At 39.6% G+C, this 14374-nt stretch overlaps 1 protein-coding gene across 1 annotated transcript in view; it reads right to left on the reverse strand.

Moving 5' to 3' along the window:
- The window catches only part of LOC124798958, a 30379-nt gene extending 22342 nt beyond the window's left edge, over window positions 1-8037 (reverse strand). The window contains exon 1 of the mRNA XM_047262492.1: window positions 7678-8037. Coding sequence (XP_047118448.1) covers window positions 7678-7876 — 199 coding nt within the window. The 5' untranslated portion in view covers window positions 7877-8037. The remainder of the gene's footprint in view (window positions 1-7677) is intronic.
- Window positions 8038-14374: the final 6337 nt, after the last annotated feature.

Raw genomic sequence — 14374 nt, forward strand, 5'->3', positions numbered from 1 at the left:
AGAAATGATAAAGTGACTTTGGGGCATAGTGTGTACAATAAACCTATGCACACTGATCACTATCTTCATATGAGCAACTGTCAAACATGACACCAAGGCACAGGGATCTTGTGAACTTTGCTGAAGAGAGCCTATGCCATTTCCGGTGCTGAAAATTTGATATGAGAATTGGACCACCCTAAAGTTGTTTTCAGATAAAACGGTTATACTGACTGAAAAATATGTCTTTCTCTTCAGTTTGGAGAGCCAGGGAAACCATCAGAGGATACTTGTAAATCTGTTGTTTTTTTACTTCTTGCTAGGAGTATATCCTTGAAAATTACAGGAATTTTAAGAAGATATGACATCAAAAGTGTATTTATGCTACCATCTAAGATTAGAGCCCTTCTTGGATTAGTAAAGGATGATTTGGGACTGACGAAACCAGAGGTATACAAAATTCCTTGTCACTGTTGGATGGCTTATATTGGCCAAATTGTCAATACTATATAGGACAGATGCAGAGACACTACTGTCACACTCGTTTGCTCCAGTCACAGTAATCTGTATTGACAGAACACTGTCTTAATGAGGGACATGAGGTATTGTATTATGAGTCACATATGATTGTTCCTGCTTCCCACTACTGGGAATGTGTTCTAAAAGAATCTATCAAAATTTGATTATTGTCCGCCCCCGGTAGCTGAGTGGTCAGAACGACGGAATGTCATACCTAACAGCCCCGGGTCGATTCCCACTGGGTCAGAGATTTTCTCTGCTTTGGGACTGAGTGTTGTGCTGTCCTTATAATCATCATTTCATCCCCATCGACACGCAAGTCACCGAAGTGGCGTCAACTTGAAAGACTTGCACCAGGCGAATGGTCTACCCGATGGGAGGCCCTAGCCACACATCATTTCCATTTGATTATTTAATAATATTATTAATCGGGATAAAGGTTTCCCTTAAAGTAAGACATGGAACCCAATTTTGTCTGATACTGAACAACAACGGTCTTCGTTTCAACCAGCAGATTTGTTCATTAGTGTTCTGCTAACAATATATCATTTTGCCTATTTCTTCCAGCAGTGCACTACTAATCACTTGCACTTCAGGGCAGCAGCACTGCTGCTACCACATTTGCAGTAGGCTGGCCACAATGTATAAGTCGTTTTTGTTGAAAACTCAATCCTGGCTAGATGATGCATGAGCATACTCACCTGAAATGATGATCAGTTGAGCCACTGAAATATTGTGTCAAGATGACTACATTATCCGGTTGCACACCCTAGAACTGTGTCATCAGTCATTACACTGTGAAAGTTTATGTAATCACAACAAAGTGGGAATAAGTTTCTCAGATGCATTACACCAACAAAACGTTTGAAAAGTTCTCTGACATTCCCAACTATTATTTTGGAACATCATTTTTCTCAAATCATAGTTGGTAAGTAGCACAAGTCTAAAAGTGAAAACATGGATAACAAGAGGCATAAAAATCTCAGGCGACACAAAAGGACAATTGCTCAAAATCTGAAACAACATGAAAAGAGAGTTGCTCAATTACAGAATAGGCACAACAGTTACAATACAAGATACATTCAAACATACAGAAAAGTTGTATATCAGGCAAAAATAATGGCTAATGATAAGCTTACATCTGAGTCCTAAAATAAAAGTAAGGCAATCTGGAAAGTAATAAAGTATGAAGGAAATAGTAAAAAGGAAAACACTATCCTGAACTTTGACAACAAGAGAGTTAATTACATGCAACAGATTGCAAATCTTTTGGGCAGTGACATGCAGAAAACAGAAAAAATCTAACCATCATTAATAAGTGAGTTAACCCAAACCAACAGCAGAAAAAAGTAAATTATTGCCTCAGAACACCTGTCTCTATGAAACAATCCTAAATGAAATCATTCACATAGCAAAAACTGCAAAAAAAAAAAAAAAAAAAAAAATGTCCTCTGAAGTTGATGGTATTTCACACTTCATCATAAAGGAATGTATTATAAATACTGCAACATCCTTTGTAGTTAAAATTAGCTCATTCTTTTCTCACACCTCATCATAAAGGAATGTATTATAAATACTGCAACATCCTTTGCAGTTAAAATTAACTCATCCATTTCAATAGGAACCTTTCCTGACTGTCTTAAAATTGCCAAAGTGATATCTCTTCATAAAAATGGAGATAAGGCAATTTTCGAAAACTATAGACCAGTGTCTTTAGTACCAGGTTTGGCAAAATCATTAAAAAAAATGGTTCAAATGGCTCTGAGCACTATGTGACTTAACATCTGAGGTCATCAGTCCCCTAGAACTTAGAACTACTTAAACCTAACTAACCTAAGGACATCACACACATCCATGCCCGAGGCAGGATTCAAACCTGCGACCGTAGAAACATGTAAATATATGAGAAAGAATTTAAAAGAGATGAATAAAAACATTAATATGCACAAACATGGTACCAGGGGAAGAAAAACAAATTTCTGTCCAGCTAGTAAGGACATTAACTTTTAAAACCTCCCCTACAAATAGTGCTATAAAAACGTAGAAGTGGTTTGTCACATAAAATAAAACAAAAAGGGGCAGTAAAATGCAAACTGAGCACACACCACAACAGGACCACGGAATGGTTCCATAGAAAAGTAATCACAACACATGTTAGGACATTTATCCCAGTTGGAGACAAGATGATTAGTTCGTGTTTCATAGAAGAAGGTCGGCTGCTTACAGATCCACAACTGCACCCTCTCTTGTACATCCTCATCCCACTGAAAATGATGTCCACACATTTTAATACACTTGGATGCTCCTTGGAATGCTGCCAAGAAAGTAGTTGATACATTGCTGCTCAAGCCTGTCTCACTCTTTAATGGTGAACATCCTGTAGTCATCACATGTGTGAGGAAAGTTTTTATGATGACACAGATGCACTGAAAGTTTTAACTGATCCCAAGCATGCTCAGTTGGGTTCCTGAAAGCAGATACCACAAACCACATCATGTGGTTACTTCCTGCCGGTTTGATGCAGGTCTCCATGCTGCTATGTCCTACTTCATCTCTGGATAGCTATTGCAACCTACATCCAGTTGAACCTGCTGACTATAACTAAACCTTTGTCTCCTGCAATTTTTATCCACCACACTTCCCTCTGTAATCAAATTTCTGATGCCCTGGCATCTTAGCCTGTGTCCTATCAACTGATCCCTTGTTTTAGGTAAGTTATGTGCCAGCTGAACTGAGGACTGTCCCCAGAAAATGAGGGCGTCTGGTCTCATTAGTTTAATGATTAAAAGTATAGGGGGATTTGCAAAGTTGTGCGGGAGGGGTGGTTGGGAGATATTGGGGAGACCAATGGTAGTAAAAAAGAGGCGGCATCATTTTTCAGTTCTCTCCTAGGGCGGCAAAACGCCTAGCAACGGCTCTGTCGCAGTGGTTTCTGAATGATGTAAAAAATGACAGTTTTTTTCCAAGTGCAATTAATACTGAAGCACTACATTTTCTTTTAATGATAAAAAGAGATAAACAAAATTACAGCATTAGGTTCTTAACGAGCAAAACAATTTCTCATTTCTTTTAAATTTTGGAACTCCGGAGGGAAGTACCGCATGGCACACAGACTATGCGCCATGTGTGTATTTCCTCCATGGTTTTTCACTTGGATTAAATCTAGGGGCATGTAAAAGTACCGAGAACATAGTAGGAATTAAACACGTGTTGTGGAAAAACGGCACCTAGATTGTTTACCATCTCATTCTCACTTGAACTATCCTGGCATGTTGTTAAATGTGACAAAGAAGCATCCGATGATTATTGTGTACAAAAACTGAAAGTGGTGACGAATTAAAATGGTATGCTGTGACTTATGACGAATTGTTTATTACGTAACACATAATCTGCTAACTCCCGTCTGATTATGATGGCCCTCAAAAATATGAACGAACTTTCGTTACTGATTCACCAGACTGAATGAAGCCTGCGGGATGAACTGTGTTTCGAGTCTAAATATTTTTACACTGACTGAAAAGTTCCCTTGCTATTAAATAAGCTCAAAAACTCACATACCTTCTCAAGCAGTCTGCCCTTCATTCCAGCACTAGAAAAAGGAATTACAAACTCTTGAATGACTCCAGCAGCCTATTAAGGAGCCATTAAAAACGTAGCACCGTAAAGCCCAACAAACCTTCATGATACGCTACTATTGATTATCAGTAAGTAATATGCTTTCCACGGGGAATTTTATTGTCCGATAATAGGGTAATAGAGAATTGTATTTTTGTCGATCTAAAATGAAACTTCTGGAATATATAACGAAAAGATATAAAATATAAAAAAGCTACTGTAATATAAAATTCACCATCTAGAGAAGTAAAATAAAAATATATTGAAAATTAAGATCACTATTCCACATACGTGACTATGTCAAGTCCTATAAGGTCCAGTTCACACAGAGATGATGCGATGCCGATGTCTGATGGGAACACTTCGCTGTTACAAGCCACCTCAATGTTAACACATGAAGCAATTCACGTATGGGCGCTGGTTGGTTGGTTGATCCGGGGGAGGGGACGAAACAGCGACATCATCGGTCCCATCGTTTTAGGAAAGGAAATTGGCCGTGTAGTTTGAAAGGAACCATCCCGGCATATGCCTTCACTGATTTAGGGAAATCACGGAAAACCTAGTTCAGGATGGCTGGACGCGGGTTTGAACCGTTGTCCTCTAATGTGAGTCCAGTGTCATAACCTCTACGCCACCCTGCTCGGTACGGACTCTGGTAGGCACTGTAGTTGGAGTCATGAACGATGATGGTCGAGTTTAAGGTTGTTTTGCGCATTCCCTGACAGCCAATGAGCATACAGCAGTGTTCTGAGGGCAGTGCTGTGCTGTAAGTGTTGTATGCAGTGCGATCGTTTAACGTGATCGTAGGGAATTATTTAGTGAATTTTTACTCCATATGTTGCGAGGTGCCATGGCCGACGGTGGCGGTAGGCGATAAATTCTACACAGGCAAGCGAGAGACATAATTTGAGGGATACACGCTTATATCAAGCGCAAAGCACGTGTATGCGTGTACCACAACTGTCGCTTGGAACCGGCAACAATGCATTTCTTACGCTTGTCTCGGCCTGCGCGAACCGTCATCGTTCGCGGATCCGGCTATAGTGGCGCAACGAAGCGACGCGAGCGTTCAAGTAGCGCGCTGCCGTTTTCGTTAATTTGAAGTCTTCTGATGCGCCTCCAAAAAATTGTTTTATGTAGATTCAGGAAAGCTACATCCGCCTCTGTAGTTAATTTCTCAGTAAACATATACTTTCCGGGTAAAAAAAAAAAAAAAATAATTTGCGCTTCCTATAGCTTGACATCGCAGTTTGATAGTGAACTAGTTTTATTTTCGTTACTGTCCACAGATGCTGTGATACTTCACAAATATGTAAATTACCAAGCGCGTTTTGAAAACTTTGTAGTGAAGGATGTAGTCACTGGTCAGCATATCTTTGGTGTATTTTACATCATACATTGCAGTGTTCGAAATATAGCTAACATTTGTTTTGAACAGTGGAAGGGGAGCGATACTTTTTTGCAGTACCAAGTAAATAAGTAATACATGTTTGCCATTTGGCTGCACCGAGATACGATGTGCGTCACTCGGCGTTAGGGTAGTGCATTGTGTGGATCTATGGCTCACCTCTCTCGTTTATTTGTGGTTTATTGAAGTGAGCTACTATCACATTTTAAGTTGACATTGCATTAAGAGTTATTTTAATTTTAAAACTGGAAACAGACAATCGTGAACCCAGAAGCAGAGCTACTGTAGATCTTTTTTTCCAGTTTCATTCACGAAATATTCAATAACTATTTTTGTTTGCGTATTGTCAAAGAAACTGCATGTGTTCCAGCGAGCAATGACTGTGAAATGGGATTTTACTACTGGTATAACTAAAGCATACTGTGTGCGGGATGTTTAATGCTTACCTATTTGCTTATCTATGTTACGCTAATCGATATGAGCTTTCTTGATTCAGGCAGTGTATATGAGGTAAAACATTAGTTTGCATATTTTTGTACCAGCTATTACACAGTTAATTAAGCTGCTTCTTTTTATAAAAAAAGAACACTGATTCTTTTTATTTTCCTGCACGAGCAACGTTGAATCCGAGCAGTTACAACGTTTTTTTGGTGAAACACCGTGTTTTTCATTTGTTATTATTGTGTAGAAACCTCATCTGGAGAATTTACAACAGCCCAGGTCAAAACATATATGAATACCATGTGTAAAATAGGAATTATAATCAAAACATACCAGTTTCATTGCATTTCTATGAATGCTGTCTTTTACTTTGTTTACTGCAATACAGAAAAACTTTTGAGACGTTTCTTCAAACTGCTGGAAACATCCACGAAACATATTCCTTTCATTTATTACAACAAATGTGTCATATTTCTTCCCTTTTTTCAACCATAATGGATGTCTCAAAATTTTCTTCGCTGCTCAACATTTACGAGTTCCCAAAGATCCATTGCATCAATATTATCGTCCGTTGGAGACGACATATTCTATTCCGTTCGTAGCACGACTGTCCTGCATCTCTCACAGTGCCACTTCTGTGTGAAATGGCACGTCCCGCCAATGCGATGTTCCCGACTCCCCACCACCACGCCACGTCATTTTGTATGAATTGGGCCTGCTCATATCTCTTCTCTCTCTCCATACGTGTACTGACAACATGATAATGTCACTATTTCCCACTGCCAGTCTATCGCTTTGTGTGCCGCTCTACCGCGCGTGCGCTCTCTCCTCAACTTTACACCTGAGGAGGATTTCTACTTGAGATGCAGGGTCGCTCAGTTCATTCGTGGCGCCTCGATGCCCTCGATTTATTTCATACTGCCCTTGCTGGAACTTCAGTAAGGACCCTATCTCCTCACTTTCCACAGTCGTTGCCGGTGCCGTCCTGTCACTATTTCCGGAAACCGTTAAAACTTCTACACTCTCTGCGAGCCTCTCCAGCTACTCTTTGAACTTCACATTTTTCTCCCTACAAAGTAACTCCTGTTATTCGTACTTCTTTAGTTTTAAGTGGTAGTACCTTCCCTTCAACCTTCTCCTCTATTTCCTAATACGCAATATTTCGTCTTCTGCAATAGTTAAAAAGCCCTACACAATATAGAACACTTTAAAATCCCCACACACAAGCATAAGAAAGAAACACAATGTAGAATGACAACGCAGTTAATGACACTGGCCAAGCACAATACAGAAACTGTGCAAGATCTGTGGAAAAGAAAATTTGTAATATGACATCCTAATAATCTTTAACCAAGTTTTTAAAAGCTGCTGGAAATTAATGGAAAAATGTGTGTTCCTGGATACTGGACCCCTTTTCCGACCAAAGTAAGTGATTTTGGGTCTTTAAGTAAATTGTTCTTATTCCTAGTGTTGATACTATGTATGAAATTATTGGTTAGAAATAGACATACATTACTGAGAAGCACTGGTTGGAATACAAAGTCCCTTGAACAGGTTTCTACATGATGTTCTTATTCCACAAATGAGTCTTATTATACGCTTTTGCACCCTAAAAACTTTCGGTGCGTTTGACGAGGTACCGCAGAATATGGTCCCGTGTGACATAATTGAATGAAAGTAAACAAAGTAAGAAATTCTTTTTTTTATATTCATACCTCGTACAACTGACATCATTCCGACTGCAAATACAGACTTCTTTAGGCGCTTCAGCAATTCAGTGGAATGCTCTTCCCAACTGAATTTATTATCTAGTTGTAATTCCAAAAATTTAACGCTGTCAACATCTTCGATCTGCATGTCTTCATATGCTATACACACGGTGGGAGGAAATCTCTCACACGTTCTGAACTGCATATAGTGGATCTTTTCAAAGTTTAACGACAATGAATTAGCTTTAAACCGTTTATTAACGATAGTGAAAATTCAGTTAGAAGCTATTTGTAAATTTGTACTTTACTCGCTATTTATTGCAATGTTTGTATCATCAGCAAACAAAACAAACATAGCATCTACAAACTTCAGCTGTACACAAAAGTTGGCAAAGCTGCCACTACAATTCAAGGTATATGGAAGCATTGCACAAAGACACTCACACACTCTCTCTAGCAGACGAGATAAGGCGTAGAAAAATAGGAAGCACAGAAATATAGCAAGGAACTTAGAAATATGGCATGGATACATAATAACATGGTCATGGGAGCATAAAGGGTGAACAATGATAAAAGCGAAAAACTGCAGGGACGGATTCCTGACTGCAAATGGAGGGAAAAGGGTCCTGAATGGTCCGGTATTCATGTACGGCCAAGCAGATAGAAACGGTCGAGAGGCAGCACGGCTATACCAATACAAACACCCTGACAGACACCAACCACATTTCATACTATTTTTGTGATCATGGGGTCTTTCAGACAGGCGAACGTGCAGGGAGGCGTCGGACTGTGCGTACACCAGATTTGGAGGACTGCATTCTACAGGATATTGAGTCGAACCCTAGCACAAGCTCCAGGCAAGTGGCCCGCAAACAAGGTGTAAGCCAAAGTACTATTACGTGTATCCTGAATGACAACTGCTACTATTCCTATCACATACAATCCCATGGAGATCACTTTGAACATCTGTTGTGATGCGTATGTTTTGCAACTCGGTACTGTGTTTTGGGACGATTTGTTGTCGCTGCACACACCCTGCCCATTGCCGGACACATGTTCACAGTCAGTCCCTGAGAGTTTGTCGGTTTTGTTAATGTTCACCCTGTATATACACTTAATATAGCTGTGTAAGACGTAAAATATAAGTTGAGAAAATACAGTATCAGAATATTAAAGTGCCACTGTGGCTGTCTGATGAAACACTCTGCTATTATTCCTTCTTCTCAGAATTAAAATCACAGATGCACCGACAGTGGTGCTAAGAAGTATAGAAAGCTGAAGACAGCTCAATAGAGCCAGTGGAACGACTAAAACTGAGATGTTCCAATCTGTTTGTGAATTGTATAAACTTTGTTCTTTGTGCAGTTGTATTTTAATTGTTTGTGCTCGCATGCTTTGGGAAATAAATTCTGCATCTGCCTAAACTGGCGTGGAAATCCATCTAAAACCACACACAGACAAATCAGTGCATCAGCTGTGGGCATTAATCCGCGGGCATTCAATGCTGGTTTGGCGGAGCTTTCCTTCTTGCAAGCTAGCATGTCGTGCATTACACTGACCAGTAATTTTGGCTCAGTAGTGAATGCATGAGGGCTGTGCGGAAAGCAAGGTCCGTTAAGTCGCGAAATGGTAACGACAGTAAAGCTTTACACAGATGTGTTGGTCAGTGTCTCTAGTATGCCTGTTGACAGCGTCATGTCGCTCTTTTCAGTTCTGAGCACACAGTGAGTACATAAAGATGCCAAGAACAACAGTCCCCCGCCAAGTATGAGTGCCCACTGAGAAGTTTCGCCTGATTTCATGCAACCCCACATAACGTACCTGTCATGCATTTCCTTCCTCATGACAATTCTCGTCCACACACTGTAAGCGCAGTGAGGAAGGCCCTGCAGCGGGAAGTGTTTGACCACACAGCGTACAGCCCGGCCTTCGCTCTCTCTAAAGTTCATCTATGCTCACATGAACCGTTGGCTAACAAGAAAAGATATTGGCACACTCAAAGAGCCGCGACCCGCTTAGAGAAGTGGCAGAAGGCACAGGTGTTTGCCTTCTATAATGAGGGTATTGGGAAGTTGGCACAGCGTTACGACAAATCTGTTAAGTCGCAGCGGCGACTATGTTGAGAAATAAGTGGAATTTATAGCAAGTAAGATATTTTTGATTTTCACTGTGGTTTCCATTTCGCGACCGATCGGACCTTACTTTGCGAATAGCCACCTATTTAAATGAAACGTCGGGTATGGTAAAGCTAGTGAAGAAAAAAGGAGCAGTGTTCAAATATCGCATTACAAAAGGATGTTAAGATTCAAATGGGAAAATGGTAAACGAAATTACAATTGCATGGAGCTTCACAACTTATCATCCTCCTTCCTCATCACTGTCATTAAAGGCTGTGTACAAGCTTTGCACGATGTGGAACGAAATCGGCCATAACTAAGCGTAAGGAAGGGTATTGGGAAGATGGCACAGCGTTGCGACAAATCTGTTAAGTCGGAGCGGCGACTATGTAGAGAAATAAGTGGAAGTTGTAGCAAGTAAGATATTTTTGATTTTCACTGTGGTTTCCATTTCGCGACCGATCGGACCTTACTTTGCGAATAGCCACCTATTTAAATGAAACGTCAGGTATGGTAAAGCTAGTGAAGAAAAAAGGAGCAGCGTTCAAATATCGCGTTACAAAAGGATGTTAAGATTCAAATGGGAAAATGATAAACGAAATTACAATTGCATGGAGCTTCAAAACTTATCATCCTCCTTCCTCATCGCTGTCATTAAAGGCTGTGTACTAGCTTTGCACGATGTGGAACGAAATCGGCCGTAACTAAGCGTAAGGAGCAGTCTGGTATTCATATAGAACGATTTAGAGAATCATGCATAATGTAAATGCAGAAAACTGGGTGAGGATTTAAAGTCCCTCCTCCCACATACCGTCCCAGTGGTTTACTCCTTGCACCACATAAAGTGTCAACACTGAAGCACTAGAGGGAGCAGTCGAAGTACAAATGAAGTAAAGCTGACTATCGCCTTCCAAGTACATAGTGCTGTATTGGAGACCCAAAATCTGAATAAACTATAGCGATATAAACAAATGGACAGATAATTTATTCAACGAAACTCCAAAAAAACATAAAATTCTACGTTTATATGAGTACCCACATGATATGTATGCAGATTGTTTTACATGACATACAAGTGAATTATTTCTTCAGTTTCTGACCTTTCATTTTTTGATCTGTAACTGTAACAGATATCTTACCTGCAGAGCAAGTTAGGATGAAGAAAGCAGCCATTGCATGCAGGAGCTCCATAGTCTGCAATAAAGAAAAAATCTTAGTACTGAGTGATACTGATGCAAACAGATTGTCGTTTTAAAAGTGTTAAGTTCACAAATGAAACCTTGATTTATCAAATAAAACACATGAGCGGACTTTATTACAACCATTACAGCTTATTCCAGCATCCTCTACACAGGAACGTTAGCGGCAACAGCACTGTAGGTGCGGAACCTTCTCTTTATTGTGAAGCACTGATACATTGGCAACAATGAATAACATCTATATTACTGTGCAACTGTCTCCGAACCCGAGGCACAGCAACAGCATCCATTTGCAAGTTGCCTATCTAACGGCTTCCAGGTGCAACAAAAATTTGGTTTTCAATATTTCGCATGATAAAGGACCAAATTCAAAAATTTCAAATGCTGTCAAAATTCAATTTATGTTAAAAGCTTAACACAGTAAGACAAGTATTATAGTTAAAAACTGTGTTTGTTTCGAGGCAACTTAATTGATGGTGCGCAAATGTCCGGATTTAATTTATCAAGCATATGAGAATGGAAGTACTTAACGTTATCCAACAGACGTTACAAATAATTCCAAACCTTTTCTCGGTGACACCCCCCCCCCCTCCAAAATGATGAAAGGAAAAAAGTTTAATTGCTTATTACATTTCCGCTGTTCATGTACTAAAACGGTAGCAACAGGCAAGACGCTTAATAATTTTACTTTTTTGTAACTGCGAATAACCCATCTGACGACCACTTCCAGCTTCAGTTCTTCATTCTTTGTTTTTTTTTCCTTTTGGTATGTTTTTATCTATTCACTATGTTTCCTCTTTCTGTTTTCAGACCATTTTGAACAAGCCTTTCTAGCTACCATGCCTGGAATCCTTCGATTTTCAATACTTTTTTCCCCTAAAGACTTCTCTGTTGTTTATATCTCCTGATTTTATATTGTTTATTTCTAAACCGTTTTTTACTACGCTGGCCCAGCTTATTGAAGACTTCTTACCCCACAAATATTTGAAAATATTATTAATTAATCTACTGTCTTACATTCGAAATAAATGTTCAAAACACGTGAGTCTTCTTATTCTCTTTACGTTTTAAATATTTCAGAATTTTGTTGTATTTCAACATTACTTCGTAATTTCCAACCTTTTGCTGTGTTTTTTGGTCCTAATATTTTCCTTATAATTCGTCATTCTAGTACTTCTAATTTACCTGAATTATAGTTCAATGTAGGACATTCGCTTGCATACAGGCAGTCTGGCTTCACTGTTGCGTTGTAGTGCCTCATTTTTGCATTTTTTGGCACGCACTTTGTGATTACCATATGCTCTCTCTTTTCCTCTATTGCAGATTTTTCCAAAGCATTTTCTTGGAGTATCTCCCCTGGACGTCATTGGTTATTTTACTGCCTAGGTAGCAGAATTCTTTAACTTCATTGACTTCGTGACCATCAATCCTGATGTTAAGTTTCTCGCTGTTCTCATTTCTACTACTTCTCATTACCTTCGTCTTTCTCCGATTTACTCTCAAACCATACTGTGTACTCATTAGACTGTTCATTCCGTTCAGCAGATCATTTAATTCTTCTTCACTTTCACTCAGGATAGCAATGTCATCAGCGAATCATATCATTGATATCCTTTCACCTTGTATTTTAATTCCACTCCTGAACCTTTCTTTTATTTCCATCATTGCTTCCTCGATGTACAGATTGAAGAGTAGGGGCGAAAGGATACAGCCTTGTCTTACACCCTTCTTAATACGAGCACTTCATTCTTGATCGTCCACTCTTATTATTCCCTCCTGGTTGTTGTACATATTGTATATGACCCGTCTCTCCCTATAGCTTACCCCTACTTTTTTCAGAATCTCGAACAGCTTGCACGATTTTATATTGTCGAACGCTTTTTCCAGGTCGACAAATCCTATGAAAGTGTCCTTATTTTTCTTTAGCCTTGCTTCCATTATTAGCCGTAACGTCAGAATTGCCTCTCTCGTCCCTTTACTTTTCCTAAAGCCAAACTGATCGTCACCTTGCGGATTCTCAATTTTCTTTTCCATTCTTCTGTATATTATTCTTGTAAGCAACTTCGATGCATGAGCTGTTAAGCTGATTGTGCGATAATTCTCGCACTTGTCCGCTCTTGCCGTCTTCGGAATTGTGTGGATGATGCTTTTCCGAAAGTCAGATGGTATATCACCAGACTCATATATTCTACGCACCAACGAGAATAGTCGTTTTGTTGCCACTTTCCCCAATGATTTTAGAAATTCTGATCGAATGTTATCTATCCCTTCTACCTTATTTGACCGTACGTCCTCCAAAGCTCTTTTAAATTCCGATTCTAATACTGGATTCCCTATCTCTTCTAAATCGACTCCTGTTTCTTCTTCTATCACATCAGACAAATCTTCACCCTCATAGAGGCTTTCAATGTATTCTTTCCACCTATCTGCTCTCTCCTCTGAATTTAACAGTGGAATTCCCGTTGCACTCTTAATGTTACCACCGTTGCTTTTAATGTCACCAAAGGTTGTTTTGACTTTTCTGTATGCTGAGTCTGTCCTTCCGACAATCATATCTTTTTCGATGTCTTCACATTTTTCCTGCAGCCATTTCGTCTTAGCTTCCCTGCACTTCCTATTTATTTCATTCCTCAGCGACTTGTATTTATGTATTCCTGATTTTCCCAGAACATGTTTGTACTTCCTCCTTTCATCAATCAATTGAAGTATTTCTTCTCTTACCCATGGTTTCTTCGCAGCTACCTTCTTTGTACCTATGTTTTCCTTCCCAAATTCTGTGATGGCCCTTTTTAGAGATGTCCATTCCTCTTCAACTGTACTGCCTACTGCGCTATTCCTTATTGCTGTATCTATAGCGTTAGAGAACTTCAAACATATCTCGTCATTCCTTAGTACTTCCAGTATCCCACTTCTTTGCGTATTGATTCTTCCTGACTAATGTCTTGAACTTCAGCCTAATCTTCATCACTAGTATATTGTGATCTGAGTCTATATCTGCTCCTGGGTACGCCTTACAATCCAGTATCTGATTTCGGAATCTCTGTCTGACCATGATGTAATCTAATTGAAATCTTCCCGTATCTCCCGGCCTTTTCCAAGTATACCTCCTCCTCTTGTGAGTCTTGAACAGGGTATTCGTTATTACTAGCTGAGACTTGTTACAGAACTCAATTAGTCTTTCCCTTCTTTCATTCCTTGTCCCAAGCCCATATTCTCCTGTAACCTTTTCTTCTACTCCTTCCCCTACAACTGCATTCCAGTCGCCCATGACTATTAGATTTTCGTCCCCCTTTACATACTGCATTACCCTTTCAATACCCTCATACACTTTCTCTATCTGTTCATCTTCAGCTTGCGACGTCGGCATGTATACCTGAAGTATCGTTG

This window comes from Schistocerca piceifrons, chromosome 5 (genome assembly GCF_021461385.2).
Source record: "Schistocerca piceifrons isolate TAMUIC-IGC-003096 chromosome 5, iqSchPice1.1, whole genome shotgun sequence".
Classification (NCBI taxonomy): domain Eukaryota; kingdom Metazoa; phylum Arthropoda; class Insecta; order Orthoptera; family Acrididae; genus Schistocerca; species Schistocerca piceifrons.